This window comes from Juglans microcarpa x Juglans regia, chromosome 2S (genome assembly GCF_004785595.1).
Source record: "Juglans microcarpa x Juglans regia isolate MS1-56 chromosome 2S, Jm3101_v1.0, whole genome shotgun sequence".
In the NCBI taxonomy this organism is placed as follows: Eukaryota; Viridiplantae; Streptophyta; class Magnoliopsida; order Fagales; family Juglandaceae; genus Juglans; species Juglans microcarpa x Juglans regia.
The window spans coordinates 20,008,678-20,026,330 of NC_054597.1; the positions used below are offsets into that span (position 1 = coordinate 20,008,678).

Here is a 17,653-nt window from a genome sequence, read left to right on the forward strand (position 1 = left end):
CTTAGATTTAGAAACTTGAAAACTGGAGGTGGGAAAACAGTTTTTGTTTTGTGAAAGTTTAAATATTTCATGGTATAATCTTATTCCAAAGGCTTTGATATTTTTATATGATGATCCTAAGCCTCTTATATACATTTTAGGATGTTATTTCGAAGATATTTAGTATTATTTTTAAAGATATGATTTTTCTATGTAAGAGGATTTCGGTTTGGCCTAAGATTTGATGTTTTTGGGTTAGATCCATGTTTTGTTGAATTTTAGCCATGTGATTTTAAGTTTGATGGTTAGATCTTCTTTAGGACACATTGTTAGACCATGTGATGTTTTAGTTTGAAGATCACATGTCTTTAAGCCATGGATCAAGAGATTGATCAAATGTAGTTGAGAGAAAAGTTTCTGTTTTGGACTATGTTTAAAACCAAAAACTCCAAGTGTTGTTTTGTGATTTTTGGTGACTTTTGTTTGATGATTTAAAGCATGGTTGATCTTAGAATGATGTTATGAAGTTGTGTCAGGAATCGATCAGGACGAATTGATGGAGCACTGGATTTGCATGATTGAGAAAGAGTCAGATCTAGAGAGGAAGCTAGACTTAATTTTGATGTTCATAGCCCAAGTCCTTTATGCTCTAGATCGCATTAATAGAATGTTATGACTTTGTATATAAGTCTATGCTACTTTAGTATTTCGAACATGATGATTATCTAATGAAATTGTGATGTTTTAGTTATTCTGGCATATTTTTCACCTTAACCTTTTATTTCTGCTACGATTTTTACATATTGCTAGTTGCATACTAGGATGCATTTCATATTAACTGTCATGAACCGGGGGGGGGGGTATGTAACCTCGTGTTGCATGTCCCGATGCTCTAAGTCTCCCTTCCATCCCAAGCGGGGATTGGGGGCATCACAATGGTGGTATCAGAGCAAGTCGTCTCTGTGTAAACCCACATGTCCTTAAGAACCTTTTGCCAGAATATAGGTTTGAATCATTAGTCTTGCATAGGGTTGAATCCTATAGTTAGATCTCAGTCTGATACGCATATATCACAAGAGTCAGAAGGATTAAGATGAGATGACACGTGGCAGACAAGAGAGGAACGCTGATAGATCTAACATCCACGGAGATCAGGATCGTTGTTTCGATGGAGGACATGATTTGGCAGATGCGATTCATCAAATGACGGAGACCATGAAGCAGCAGCAGGAAGTAATCCTGAGGCAGAACCAACAACGCCTGCTGATTGAGAACCGAGGGTGTTCCTACGAGAAGTTCCTAATACATAGATACCCCAATTTCATGGGAACTGAGGGACCCATGAAAGCTAACAAGTGGCTATTAGATCTCGACAGGACCTTTGAGATCAGCAGTTGTACTGAAAAACAGAAGGTACAGTACGCGGGGCACCTGCTGCAGGGTGAAGCAGGAATTTGGTGGGACACCAAGAGGCAACTTCTGATTAGAGAATTGGGAAATATCACCATTTTGACCTGGGAGAGGTTTACGGAGGAATTTGACAATCGTTTCTTCCCAGAATCAATGAAGACCCAGAAGGCCCAGGAGTTTGCCACGTTGGTACAAGGCAATCTCACTGTTGAGCAGTATGTTGCGAAGTTTATGGAGCTGGGAACGTTTGCCCCACACTTGATTGCTACTGAGAAAATGCAAGCCCAAAAGTTTCAAGCAGGGCTGAATCCTAGAATTTGCAGTTATGTGGCTGGATTCCACATCCACAACTTCCAAGAGTTGGTTAATGTGGCTGCAATAGCGAAAGCGAAATAGCGAAATGTGACAGCTCATATCAACCCCGAGAGAAAGAGGGCTTCTACCTTCACTGCTAGTAGGAATAATGCTAAGAGGAGGATTATTCAAGGAGCTAACAAGGGAAAAGGCGTTATAATAGCTCCACCTATAACTTGCAAGAAATGTGGAAAGAACCATAGTGGTGAATGTCGTGTGGTGAATAGTCGGGACATATGATCCAGGAATGCCCACAGAATGTTCAAGGAGGAAAGATAATTCCTAACAAATGGCCCAATCAGAGGCCACCTGCTCAAGCCCGCGTTTACTCCATCACCCCTGGTGATATCAGTGAGGAAATCCTCGAGGACGAGGAAACAGACGTTATCACTGGTGTTTTCCTTCAATACCCCTCTTTAGAAATTATCTTTTTAAATAGCTGCTTAGTACTCAGTAGTTGATTACACCTTAGGAAAAATTGCGTTATACGAATTTACGGCTTGCGCTTTATTTGACTCCGGTGCCACGAAATCGTTTGTATCCGCAACGTTTGCGTGTATGTGTAACTTGCCGACTCAGACACTACCTCAAGCTGTATTAGTGTCGATTCATGACAGAAGCACGATCACCTGCACTCGTGTGTTGAAGAAATGTCCTCTAACCCTAAAGGGAAGATTGATGGATGCTGACCTGATTGTCTTTGATCAACTAGGGTTCGACGTTGTACTAGGGATGGACTGGTTGTCCAAACACTACGCTGGGATGGATTGTCGAAATAAGGAGATAATCTTTGATTCGCCTGAGGGTAGACATATTCGTCATACAGGAGGGATGGTGAAGGCTACCCCCTCTCTGATTTCAGCTTTACAGGCAAGGAAGTGCATCGCTAATGGTGCCACGGCCTACTTAGCCCTCATAACGGACAGTTATGGTAATGATAAGGAGATATGAGGGATACCTGTAGTTGAGGAATACCCTAAGGTTTTAACTGAGGATCTACCCGGACTACCCCCTATAGAGAAATCGAGTTCACCATAGAACTAGAACCCACAACAACCCCTGTCCATAAAACCCTTTACCGTATGGCCCCCCTAGAACTGAAGGAGCTAAAAGAGCAAATAGAGGAGCTACTAGAGAAGGGCTTCATTCAACCTAGTTCATCCCCTTGGGGAGCGCCAGTTCTATTTGTTAAGAAGAAGGATGGATCATTGAGGATGTGCATTGACTATAGGGAATTGAACAAAGTAATAGGGAAGAACAAGTACCCGTTACCACGTATCGATAACCTACTAGATAAATTGCAAGGAGCATCGGTGTTCTCTAATATAGACTTAAGGTTTGGTTATCATCAACTCAAGATTAGGGAAAAGGATATCCCCAAGACGACGTTTTGAACCAGATATGGACATTACAAATTTTTAGTAATGTCCTTTGGTCTAACCAATGCTCCTGCCGCCTTCATGGATATGATGAACAGAGTATTCAAACCCTATATGGATAACTTTGTTGTTGTATTCATCGAAGATATATTGATTTATTCAAGTAGTGAAGAAGATCACAAGCAGCATCTCCGTTTAGTAGTGGAAAAGCTGAAGGAAAACCATCTGTATGCCAAATTCAGTAAGTGCGAGTTTTGGCTTAAGGAGGTAAAATTTTTAGGGCATGTGATTTCAAGTCAAGGAGTATCAGTCGATCCCAACAAAATTGAAGTTATAGTAAGCTGGAAGCAACCGACGAATGTGCCCGAAATTCAGAGTTTTTTGGGATTAGCTGGGTACTATCGACGATTCGTGGAGGGATTCTCTAAGTTCTCAGGTCCCCTCACTGCCCTAACTAAGAAGAATGCTAGGTATGTCTAGACAAAGAAGTGTGAACAGAGTTTTGTGGAACTCAAGGAAAGGCTCACAACTGCGCCGGTACTAGCCCTTCCTGAACCTCATAAACCCTATGTAGTATTTAGTGACGCATCCAAATCAGGACTTGGGTGCGTGCTTATGCAAGAGGAACGAGTGTCGCCTACGCTTCATGACAACTGAAGAACCATGAGCAGAATTACCCCACCCATGACCTGGAGTTAGCCGCAGTAGTTTTTGCCTTAAAGATATGGAGGCATTATTTATATGGTGCAAAGTGTGAAATCTACACTGATCACCAGAGCCTCAAGTACTTGTTTAGTTATTAGAATTTGAATATGAGGCAGAGAAGGTGGTTAGAAACTATTAGCGACTACTAGTGTGAGATTAAGTATCACCCTGGCAAGGCTAATATAGTGGCGGATGCGCGAAGTCGAAAGACGTGAAGGGATAATTCTACAGGTCTTGCCTTCGAAGTAGAGTCCCTTCTGCATAGTATGAGAAGGTTGTTGATCAAGGATCTTCCCGCCGAAGTATCCCTAACAGCAGTACAAGAAATTGTACCAACAAAATGGGAAAAGGTGAAGAAGCATCAGATGGAAGATCCCAAATGGGTAGAAATTCGACGAAAGATAGAGAAGAAGGAAGGACCCGAAGGTTTCACCCTAAAAAATGATGGGTTGCTATACTACAAAGACCGGAAAGTTATCCCAGCTGATCAAGAGATCAGGGATAAGATACTGAGGGAAGCACATCAGACTCCATACACAGCCCACCCAGGGAGCACCAAAATGTATCAAGATTTGAAGCAACACTTTTGGTGGGAAGGATTAAAAAAGGACATAGCGGATTATGTTAATAGACACTCGATTTGTAGAATGGTCAAGGCAGAGCATCAGAGGCCCATTGGAGATTTACAACCACTCCCAATCCCAGAATGGAAATGGGAGGATATATCCATGGATTTTGTAATTGGATTACCAAGGACCTCAAAGGGAAACAACTCTATTTGGGTCATGCTCGATCGTTTGACATAAAGTGCCCACTTTTTGGCAATTAAGAATACCGACCCCATGGAGAAGTTGACTCGGCTGTTTGTTGCTGAAATAGTGCGGTTACATGGAATCCCAATGATGATTGTATCTGATAGGGATACACGTTTCACTTCTCATTTTTGGCAAAGCCTTCAAGATGCTCTAGGCACAAAGTTGAAATTTAGTAGTGCCTATCACCCTTAGACTGATGGGTACACTGAACGGACGATTCAGATCCACCAAATAAGGGAAAGAATGAAGGCTGCCCAGGATAGGCAAAAGAGCTATGCTGATCGTTGAAGAAGGACCCTCGAGTTTGAAGTTGGCGATTGGGTCTATCTTAAAGTATCACCCATGAAAGGAGTCTTTCGGTTTGGAAAGAAAGGGAAGTTAAGTTCAAGATAGTGGGACCATATGAGATTCTAGAGAAAGTAGGAACAGTCGCTTACAGGCTGGATCTTCCCATTGAATTGCAAGGAATCCACAATGTTTTCCACGTGTATTCTCTAAAGAAGAGTTTCAAAAAGCAAATTCCAATCGTTGTTGACACAAGGGATATTTCACTTCAGCCCAACCTAACCTACGAGGAAGTTCCAATTCAAATCACTGATTGGAAGGATAAGGAACTACCGAATCGTAAAATCCCCTTGGTTAAGGTTTTGTGGCGAAATCATGATGTTGAAGAGGCCACATGGGAAAAAGAAGCTGACATGAGAAGCAAATACCCTTATTTGTTAGGCATGTGACTTGTTTAGCATCGCATCATGGCATTCACATTCATGCATGGCATCCTTTGGCATTTCACCTATATGATCCACATTCTTTCACGTCATTTTCAGTTGCAAGATGGCCGGTGACGACAGGACCCCACCCGTCAGATGTATATGACTCGCAGCCGACTTTGGAGGCTGAGAGCGGAGTAGAGATGGAGACGCTTAGACCGCATGGCTGACACATTCTAGGCTCAGCAGGAGAGGTTAGAGCATCACAGGACTCATATCCTCGACTATGATAGGAGAGGACGCATCCATCTGAGGAGAGCACGGCTACACGAGGAGTGTCAGCCTTTTGACCCCATTCATTGGATGGGAGAGACTAGGGCTAGATCGCTTAGACGATGTATGAGATTGGCTCTCTCAGTAGGTTTAGACCAGCTAGAGTCGAGCAGGGCAGCAATAGTACGAGCAAGAGTTACTCATTCCTGACCCTACTCCCCTTGACACATCAGAGACATCTGACTCTTCTTCGAGTCGCACTCGCTTTCGAGAGGAGGGAGACCCTGGCTTGAAGACGAGGAGTTTAGGTAGTGGAGACAACACCAAGAGAGGGTTAACGCCTTTTATGATTCAAATGAGGATGAATACTACTACCACACCCAGGACGAGGTGTCTGAGGATAGAGATGGGAGACCCCCATCGAGCCCCGAGCTATAGTGCAATTGGTGAGTCAACATTTAAACCCTTACCCAATACATGTTTTATTTGACCCTGATTTCAAGGACAAAATCTTGTTTTAAGGGGGAAGATGTAACACCCCGCTTAATTAACTCTTGATTAGCCCTTAAGTACTCTAAATTAGGCTTTTAATTATGGGTTAATCATTTTTATTAAGGTTGATAGTGAGATTAGCATTAATGTTGGTACTTAGTGTTAATGAGCTATGGATTAGAGAGGCAAGCCCATTAGTAATTTTGGTGAGGCTTTTTAGGACCCAAGTACATTCATGGGCCTAACCCAAGAAAACCTTGAACCAAGCCCTTAGAAAATCAAGACTAGTCTTGGCCCAAGTATAGGAAGGCATAAGGCTTTTGGTGTAGATTGGACCCTTGGCCCTTTTCAAGCTCATATGTCCCAAAGCCATGTTTGGACTCATTTTATCATTCAAAGACCAAAGGCCCAATACACCATACCATTGGTTTCTTTAAGCCAAATCACACTCCCAAAAATTAAGTTTTGAAAATTGGCTAAGGCCATTAACCATCATATAGGTTAGTGCACTTTCAGCTATGCTTTGAAGTTTAATCATGCTTAATCTTTTCTTAAAATTTTTAATTCAATTTTTTTTGGAATTAATACTCCCTTAAACCATGATTAGACCATGTTAATACCCTAGCTAAACTATTCCACATGTCATTAAGAAAAATGGCATAACAAGCCCAAACCATGCTTTAATCGGTTTTGTGCATTGCCCCTTGTATTGCTTGGACTATTTTGCCCTTAGGCCCAACATTTTTATGGTTTAAAATCAAGGGTAATATGGTCCTTAAACACCTTATGAAACCCTCAAAAACTCAGTTTGAGCCTTGGACAAAATTGGTTGCATCCAACTCAAAGAACCAAACCGAGTGCACCTTGGTCTAGTTTGTATTGGAACCATTTGGATTGAATTTGAACCAACCTCCTGCCATGGTTTGCACCACCACCCCACGCCACCTCCTTCTGCACACAATCACCAAGAAGTCCCATGACCATCATGAAGGACTTTGACTCATTTTTGCTGCCCAAAAAGATCCAAAACCAAATTGATTTTCTGCCACCACAAAACCACCTTCATCCACCTGTTTTCAAGGGTGGTTTGAGGGATCTTTTGCCATCCAAATGATGCCCCACGAACTGGAGTCGTCTACAGGACCCTTGCAGCTACTGTGGAGTGAAAATGATGGTGGTTTAGGGCACTATTTCATTCTGCACAAGTGGGCTAAGCTCATGCAAGCAAATCTGAAAATTTTACAGATTTTAGCACCTCCCACTTCACCCAATCACCAAGCACCCAAGCCAACTTCCCTCACCCATTGGCCACCTATAAATACTTCCCTCCCCTTCTCATTTCACCCACATCACAGCTCCAAGCATTATCTTGAGCCTTGAGAGCATTTCCACCTCTTAGAGATCAAAAGAGTTCGGACCGAGTGAGTTTTGGTGAGTTTTTTAGTATTCTTGTGTAAGGCAGTCTAGAGTGCTTGGAAGGCCACAAAATTTGTAAGTTTTCTTCCTTTTGATCTTAGCTAGCATTTCAAGCTTTGTTTCCAAGTGTTGGTATGAAATTTGGTTGAGTTTTGAGAAGGTTATGATGCTTAATGCAAAAGCAGGGGTTTAAAGGGGTGTGGTTAGGGTTTGGGATGCTATCAAGCCCAAATCTATTTTTTCGTAGCTGAATCAAATTTCTAAGGTTTAAAAGGTTGGATAATGATTTGATAACATGAATTTGAGAAATTATTAGCATGTGAAAGTGATTTAATCAAGTGATTAAATACGATGCTAGAAATCGGATTATAAAGGGTTTGGAGGCCAACTTTAGGGTTTGGAGAAACCGTTTATGGTTTCAGTTTCAACCAAGTTTTTGGGGTTTCAAATGGATTCCAAGCATTTAGGGTTTCACTAGGGTTGAAACACACTTTGGTCTAGCACAAATTGGTTGATCAGATGAAAAAGAATAGGGTTTCACTTAAGTGGCATGATCTCACACTTTGATTCCTTCATAATCCAACTCATGGTTCCTCTTTGTGCCAAGTGTCCAGTACTATTCATAAAGTGTGGCTAAAATCCTACCAAATGTCCAAATAAAACTTCTCTAACCAAATTTGGACATTCCACACTGTGATTTTAAAAACACTGTGCTAGATACTACTATAGAGGTTACTATTCACTCCGAAAAAGTCTAACTTTATACTGTAAAATCCTAAATATTATACAAACCTGGCTGTGTATTTCATTTATTGAAATGCAACCCCGAAGTGCCTCAAAAAAAGCAAAAAGTGGTTTTCGAACAAACGTTTCGTTCAAAAACTGAAAATGAGATTATTGCACCATCAAATCCTAAATAATCAACTAATTCTAATGGTGCAAACCATAACTCAATTTGACACTTCTAACTACATCAAATAAATAAAATCGCACTTCTGGCACCATAGTGAGTGATAACTTAGGCAATGCTGACAGACTAAAACCTACGCAATTAGCCGATTCATGAAAACTTACGTTGTTTTCACAAGGTTCGTAAAACCTATAGAAATTCTACCATTCAATTTCTAGCCGACTGTTACATTAGTGATTAAGTTCTAAGTTTTAGAAATAACTAATTTCAATTCCTTGTGATCGCGCTTGAGTTTTTGCTTAGAAATGCGAAGAGCAAGGTAAGTTAGCTTTTAACTTACTATAAGTTTAATGTGTATGTGTGATGAGTAAAGGAACTACAATGTATGTATGTATGTCATCATATGTGCCATGCCAAGTCATCATCTGTTATGCAAGATATTCTGTCATGTTTTACTATACATTGCAAGTACGTCTTGTTAAGTATGTCATCTGTTACATGTATACCATATCATGTAATATTCACTATTATAAGCATGTCATGTTAATTATGTTGTCTGTTACATATTTTTTCATGTTAAGTATTTTTTCTGTTACATGTTATGCCATATTACCAAATGTTGTCTGTTACATGTTATGTCATGTTACAAAATATTTCTATCTCAAGTAAGTCATATCTTTTGAGTTACGTTCAAGTCATGTTGTGTTACATTAGAACTTCTGTCCTTTCGTATTCCAATCATGTTTCGTCTTGAATACAATTTGTGTATTTCGAGAACAGTCATGTCAAGTTATTCATGTAATTCATATTCATGTCATGTTTCAAGTCATGTTATGTTCAAGTTAAGTTTCATGTTATCAGTTAAGTTGTACTATGGTTAAGGATGATACACGCTGCTTGATATTGTGATCGAAGCTTACGTGCTGCCGAGTACTACGGTAAAGGACTATAATCCGTCGTACTACAGAAGAGAATATCAGTTAAATTATACTACGGTCCAGGATGATATGCACTGCGTGGTACTACGGTCAAGGCTATGTGCTGCCGAGTACTATGGTGAAGGAGTAAAATATGTCGTACTATAATCATCATGTTAAGTCAAGTCTCAAATCAAGTTCATATTAAGTCAAGTCTCAGATTAAGTTCATGTTAAGTTGGATCTTGTGCCATTGGCCACAGGTCGTTGGGAGTGCCAATTTTTTTTTTTTTTTTAAATGAAACTGAATTTCATTGATAACAGAAGACATTACATCAAATTACTTATTACAGTGGATTGAATACATAATTAAATTTCTTCCAATGTATACTTGTCTCCTACAAAATCTAACCCAACCCTTGCCAAAATATGTGCTATCATTTTTGTCTATCTATTTGTATGAACAACAGACCATGAGCTGAGAGCTGTTAATACTCGTTTGGCATATGCAATTAGTAGACCAACTAAACTGAAATTTGTTTCTGCCTTGTTTGCCATTGAAACAACTTGCATAACATCCCCTTCAAATATAACCTTGGACAACCCCATCTCTTTGGAAAAAATTGCAGGTAACAGAAAACCATAGGCTTCTGCAGTAAATGAATCACAGTTCATTGATCTAGGAGCTTGTAATGTGCCAATCACCTGCCCTTGGGAATCTCTAGCAATCACTCCAATTACAATCCTTTCTTCTGAAAATTTGTAGCAGCATCCCAGTTTATTATAAACTCCCTCATTTCATTTCTACCATGATCTCTAAATTTGAGGTTGGACAATTCTGTTTTGTGCTAAATAGACATGGCTGTTTACATTTTTGTAAGCCAGAACTTCATCTTTAGCAGCTTGGGATAGAGTCATTAGGTGTCTAAATGCCTTGCCATGGATGACTTCATTCCTTTTTTACCATAGTAGTCTTGTTGTACCTGTAGCTTCCTCGAGCTCTTCAAGTTTCAAACATTTAGTCAACTGCTTCCATATATCTCGAAAATGATCACTTTGAAATGTCATCTTCTAAATCTTTCTGCAACTCATGCTCCAAACATCCCTAGCAGCTAGACATCCCCATAGCACATGGCTTGTTGTTTCAGCAACTAATCCACACACTTTGCAATCATCCACTTCCACAACATGCCTCTTCATTAAATTGGATAAAGCAGGAATGGCTTCTTTTGCATGCTCTCAATATGAATACTTTTACCCCATTCTGGATCCTCAATTTCCATATAGCTTTCCAATCTTCAAATTGCTCTCCACAAGAAGTCTCACCAGCAGCCTTAGTTTCATGCTCTTTGTGCAGGTGGTAAGCACTCTTCACAGAGAAAATCTCATTTTTCGTGGGCAGCCAAACCAATTATCTTCCCTGCCCCCTACTAATAAGAATGGTTTGAATTAAGGAAGCCTCATGTGGCTCAAACAGAGAATTCAAAGAGTGGACACTCCAATTCATCATATCAAGAACAATTAAATCTGAAACACAAACATAACTTTCATTTAACACATATGGAGATAACACCATAGGAGCATAATCCCTCGGTATCCACTTGTCACTCCAGATCTTCACCTTCTTTCCATCCCCAATTCTCCAGAATAGACCCTTCTTAAGCAACTTCAAACTAGAATACAAACTTATCCATGCATAGGATGGGTTAAAACCCAACTTAGCCTCCAATAGGCTGCCATTCTTAAAATATTTCTACTTAAACACTTGGGCCAGAAGAGACTATTGATCTTGCAGCATCCTCCTACCTTGCTTAGCTAGTAGCATAGCAACATTGAAGCTTCTAAAATCTCGAAAACCTAGCCCTCCTTTATCATTTAATTGACTGACCTGGTTCCATCTCACCCATTGGAATGATCTTTATTGTAACCCCACTAGAATTTCTTGAAGAGTATATTTAGCTTTTGAGTAATAGTTTGAGGTTGCAGAAAAATTCCCATGGCATAAATAGGGATGGCTTGAAGGACAGCCTTAATAAAAACTTCTTTCCTAGCAGCAGATAGCATCTTAGTTTTCCAACTAGATGTTCTTTTCCAAGTCTTATCAATGAGTGAGTCAAAAGTAGCATTCTTTGATCTTCCAATCATAGCAGGCAGGCCAAGGTATTTCTCAAAAGAGCTAGTAGATTTAATACCAAATATGCTCAAGATGGATCTCTGAGTAAGTTTTGGAGTATTTTTGCTGAAAAAAAATTGAGGTTTATCCTTGTTAAGGACTTGACCAGAGGCCTGTTCATAAATATCAAGAATCTGTGAGATTTTACACCATTCAACCACATTGGCCTTGCAAAAAAGAAGACTGTCATCAACAAAGAACAAGTGATTGATTCAAATTGGGCCTTTTCCCATAGGAACACAGGTTATGCTTCCATGTTGCTCAACTTGGAGTAATAAACAAGACAAGGCTTCATGTAACACCCCGTTCCTTCTGACATACGTTCTTTCTTTCTGACGTAAGGCTTCTTCTTTCTGACGTTAGCAAATTCTGAGGGTGGCAATTAAGCAAAAGTCTGCCCCTTCTCTCTAACGACTGCGAGCCTCATTATGCGTGCCGAACCCCGATGGCGTGTTTTCAAAGATACTATGTTATTTCTAAAGTACGCCCAGTATTTTAAATGTACTGGAAATATTTATATGAGGTATTTCCAGTGTTATTGAACTAAGTTTGATCTTAAATAATTGTCAGAAATTATTTTTATATTAACTATTAAAATGATTCTTGTTATTTAAAATATTATGGAATTTAAATTATGTTTAAAACTCTAATTAAATTAAATGATTTTATTTCTTAAAGATATTAAATAAGACTTCATCATTTTATTAATGATGAATGAATATTATTTTATAAACTAAAGTTAGTTTAAATAATATTCTACCTTAATTCCTCTTAGTGCTTTTAATTAAGTTAATGTTTGCGCATTTTCAAATCAGTGTTTTAATTCCCTATCGTTAGATCGTTTTGAAGATCTCAAGATGAAGGAACTGGATTAAATACCCAGACCCTCTCTCTTTCTTCCTCACTTTTCCCTTCCCCCTCTCTCTCCTCCCTCTCCCTCACGCGTAGCGGTACGCTGCCTTCCAAGCCATTTCTTCCATGGCCTAGCCCGGCACTGCCGCGAGCCGCCTGGCCTCACCGATGCCGCCACTAGCGTCCCCTCACGCCGGTGAGCCTCCACCACCGAAGCTAGCCTCCACCGTGCAACCCTCCCTCTCCTTTCCATGTAAGCAGTCGAAATCGGTTTTTACCCATTTCTCCTCCTTGCGCCGCCATATACGGCCACCCACGACCACCAAGCACCACCATGAACTTCCCCTTCCCTCCCCCTTCCTCCTCCACTTGACCCAAGGCCCATAGCCTCTCTCTACCGCACAGGCTTTCTCCATCCCTCACACACGGGTTTCTCCCCGTCCACCGTCGTGCACTGCCACCCACAGTGTCCAACCGCCGTCTTGAGCTTCCTCTGGCTACCATCGGCCTACCCCAACCACCCTTGAGACCCACGGCCTTAGCTCCTCCATGAGCCACCGTGTCTCCGATGTGTGCCACTTCGGCACCACCACGAGACCACCAACTATAGAACCACAACCTGACACTTCTACGCTTAGACCCGCACATCTGGCCACCTCCAATGGCCAAGACAGCAACTGTACGTCGGTTAGCAGCCACGTAAGACCCTTCCGACATCATCAACTGTGATGATCAGCGAGCAATGCACGGGTTATCCTGTCGATGGTATAACTCTTTATCCCTCATTAATTATGTTATTAGCTTATTGATTAGGTTGTGGACTGTGCTGTTAGTATTGTGGAGTTGCTGTGTAATATGGAGATGTGATGTGTTATGTATGTGAAATGTTGGGCATTTCTATGTAGTGTGCTGTGAAGTGTGGTTGTGGAGTATGTGTTGTATTGGTGACGTGGCATGTGGGATGGGAAGAGTACACGCTGAGTGTACTCTGTGTGTGGCGCAGTGTGAGAAAGGAGTATACGTGGAGTATACTCCAAGAGGTGCAGCGACACACTGTGTAGTGTGTCACAGAGATAAGGATGATTGTGTGGTCGATGAGCATAGAGCATGATGAGTAGTATTGGGAACTATGGAACAGTGTCCTAAAGTAGTTATGGTGTAGCCTATAGTTTGAGGTGACGGGTGTCACTATAATTGACTTATGGCTGGGAGTATGGGTGAAGTAGTAGAAGAAGTGTAGGAGTGCGCAGCGGAAGCATGACTGGGGAATGTCACGAAGTGACATGGTTATCAGCAGTCGTACTTATGATAGGTGAGGAGTTATCTTAGGAACGGCGCAACGGGATCGTGACATGATGTCACAATGTGATAGGAGTATGTGAGGAATCGTACTCATGATGAATTAGGAGTTGGCGTAAGAATGGCATAGTGGGATGTCAGGTGATGTGACAAGGTCACGGTGTAGCTTGGAAGTAGTCTCGAGCTATATGGCATGACGTAAGGCGTGGTTGTGAACGGAGTCTTGTCAAGTTAAGTGTTGGGATGAACTGTCAAAAGGGACGGGTAGCATGAAGAGTCATGCTAGCCGGGTTAAGAGAAGGTTGGTATCGGAGTATGGTGCTTGTTTACACAAGTAGGTAATCAACGTGCTATATGTTGATCTTAAGTGATAGGGGGTAAGGTACGTGTGTAATCTGGCTAGGCACATGACCGGACGGATTCACCATATGTAAGGGGTAATCTGTCCTAAATATAGTTACACAGTGCTTAAGCCTCAGAGTTGGCTTAGAGCCGTGTAGCTTGTATGGATGAGAATGAGGATTTACTGTGGGTTAAGGTGCATGAAGGTAGTGACGGGTGTATTGTTAGGATTGGGATGCGTGATTCCGTCGGTCAAAATCATGCGTCGGAATGTGGTTAACAGGAAAATGAAGACAAATGTTTTAGTGTCTTAATCCTAAGGTGAATCATGGGTTCACTTTAGTGATGAGCACTCGAGGCAAGAACGTCGAGTTGGGAAGAGATAGTGACCGTAAGTGGTCCCCGTAGGTGTTAGCATAGTAAAGGGCACGTAAGAGCATGGGATAGAAAGAGAGCGTTCCAAGTGAAGTGCAGTGCTAATTATAGTTTAAGTTGCTTATGCATTAGATAGAGAATGACGTGAAGGTTATGTGTATGCATGTAGATTGCCATTTGACACGCACATGAATGGACTGCATGATATGAAAGTAGCATGGAGTCTAGGTAAGTATTGTGTTCATACTCTTCTAGAGCTTTTTCTAAAATACAAGAAATGAAAACGAAACGCTTTTTCCTTACTAAACGGCACGAAAGATGTTTTTAGGAAAAGCATGCTAAGTATAACTGTTCAAAGGTATACGTATGTACAGCCCCTCCTTGGCAGCCCTTTTTTTACGCACCAAAAGTATTAATTGTACACATATGAATGGATAACTATACGTTGTATCTATTGTATGTATTTTCTAAGAAAATCTATGAATTGATGTTTTATGATGCCATGAACTGATATTTTATGGATGCCATGAAAAGATGATGTTTAAGCTCATGTTTTTCAAAGATGTTTTTCCATGAATGAACTGTTAAATAAAAATGACTGAACTGAAAGAAATGATTGAAATAAAATGAAAGGACTGAACGTTTAATGTATGAAAATATGTAACGGCCACATGAATGAATGGAAAGGGTACCAATGAATGGGCAGCTTGCAATGCCGAGTAAGTAGTACTGGTAGTGCACACAGTGCTGCCCCTTGACTGAAAAGCGATTCCCAACCAGTGGCCACGGGTGAAGTTCGGGTCCAAAGGAAGACCGCTAACCCCAACACACGAGGAGTAACAGTGTGTACTGGCCAATGAAAGTGATAAGAAAGCATGAATGCATGAATTCTTTAAGAAATGAAGGCACTGACGGGAGACACGTTTTAGGAAAAGAAAGCCCTTCTTAAAGAAAAACCCTGTCCAGTGATGTTTTCAAACGAATGCACGTATGCACGTATGCATGTATGTATAGTATATACGAATGATGAATGCATGAATGAAAACCTATATTGTTATATTTTAACTGTATGAAGTAATGCTTACGAGTCATCGACTCATTTTAGTTTTTATGTATGCCCCTTCCCCCCCCCCCCCCCACAGGAACTGAATGAGAAGTACGCGTCAGGACAGACACGGCACATGAGAAAGAGCACGGAAGTCTAGGCATGAGCATTTAAATGTATGAGAGGCCTTTTATTGTTAAAATTGATGATTTCTGATGTAAACCTCTTTTATTCTCAAATCACATTTTATTTTATATCATAGAGTCTTACACCCTGGGTATGGACACAAAAAGTTTTAAATCGAACGGTAATTCCCATCATCATTTCTAAAATCATTTTATAAAAAGTCACACCACAAGGACGGGCGTTACACTTCAGCACACAAAATAAACAAGTAAGGTGAGAGGGAATCTCCCTACCTCAAGCCCCTTGTAGGCGAGAATCCAATTTGTGCTTTACCATAACCATGATAGAATATGATATAGAAGTAATGCAATCCATAACCAGAGAGCACCATCTTTGAGAGAACCCAAATTTGAGCATGACAGCTTCAAGGAATGACCACTCGACATGATCATAAGCTTTTCTCAGATCTAGTTTGAGTGCCATAAAACCAATTTTCCCTTTCATCCTAGAGTTCATGGAATGGAGAGTTTCATAAGCCACTAGGAGATTATCACTAATAAGCCTACCAGCTACAAATGCACTTTGGTTCATGGAAATAACTTCTGGAAGGATTGCTTTCAGCCTATTAGCTAAGGTCTTAGAAATAATCATGTACAACTACATTGCATAGACTAATAGGTCTAAAATCTGTCACTCTTTGGAGATTTTTGGTTTCTGGTATGAGAGCAATATATGTGTCATTAATCCCATCAATCTTCCCACCATGGTTTAGAAATTGAAGAGCAAACTCGATAATATCCTTCCCCCTGTCTCCTATTGGCTTTGATAGAAATAAGCTGGAAACCCATCAAGGCCTTGAGAGACAAATGAGTTAATTTGAAAGGCTGCTTGCTTCACATCCTTCTCAGTAAACTTGGTCAACAGATGCTCTTTCATAAGGGGACAGACCTTTAATTATAAGCCACACAAACATTCATCAAATCGTGAAGGGTTAGAAGTGGTAAATAGAATGGAGAAATACTTGGTAAAAGACTCTCCAATCTGTTGCTAATCTGAGAACTCATTGCCTTCCAGGTCCTTAATGCTTTTGATTGCACTAGTCTTTCTCCTTTGAGTGGCTTGCATGTGGAAATATTTTGTATTCCTATCCTTCAGCAAATGTTGCTTTGCTCTTTTTCACCATTTTATGTTTTCATCTTCTAAGTTCTACTCCACATTCATCTGCATTTCTTTAATCAACTCAACATGCTCTCCTTGACCATGATCCTATCGAGCACTAATCACAGACATGTCCCTTCTGATATCTTGAGATTCCTCCTTCTTGTTGCTAGAATACCTTCTCTGCAAGGCAATTTGACAAGAAGCGAGTTTATGTCTCATCAATTTAGTTCCAGAACTGTGATGACCCGAGTTTTGTCTAGGATTGGCCCTTAGAATTCGTTCTAGGTTGTCATGGCATTTTAGGAGCCTTAGTTAACTTGGAAGGCCTTAGAACTTTTGATGTAGTAACTTGAGCCCAAGAGGAGAGTGGCCCTAGTTTACTTTGAAATTTCGGCCCTATTTAGAAACCTAGGTCCAATGGTTTAGGCCCGTGATCCAATTCTAAGTCACTAGTGCCATGTGTCATGACAATGTTTGTGGCGCCCCCAGCTCCCACTTGGGATTGGACGGTGACTAAGATGTCGGGACATGTAACACAAGGCTACACACCCCTCATACATGACAGATAATATGTTATGCTCCTAAGTACACTAGTAGTATGCAATAACGATGCAACAGAAAAATTAATAAAAGTTAGATAACTAAGCAACGCGATAAGCAATTGCAAAGCACATTATACCATAAACTAAAATCATAACCCAAAACATTGTCTTAGAACAAAAACATAGGCCTTAAAGGCAAATTATCCCAAAAGTATGAAGCGTAATTTTAAAGTTCCCAAAACACGGGATTTCCACAAAAGAAACATAAGTCCACAAAAGATGGCCATAAATGTTGTTGCCTTCTCTCTCTCTCTCTCTCTCTCTCTCTTTTTCCACACTTGTACTCTTCATAACCATCATCTCATTGGGATTACCGAGG

At 40.6% G+C, this 17,653-nt stretch overlaps 1 protein-coding gene across 1 annotated transcript; it reads left to right on the forward strand.

The window, feature by feature from the left end:
- Positions 1–1,077: 1,077 nt before the first annotated feature.
- LOC121253455 lies at positions 1,078–1,785 on the forward strand. The gene has a single exon (XM_041153470.1). The coding sequence runs from the start codon at positions 1,078–1,080 to the stop codon at positions 1,783–1,785; it is 708 nt and encodes a 235-aa protein (XP_041009404.1).
- Positions 1,786–17,653: the final 15,868 nt, after the last annotated feature.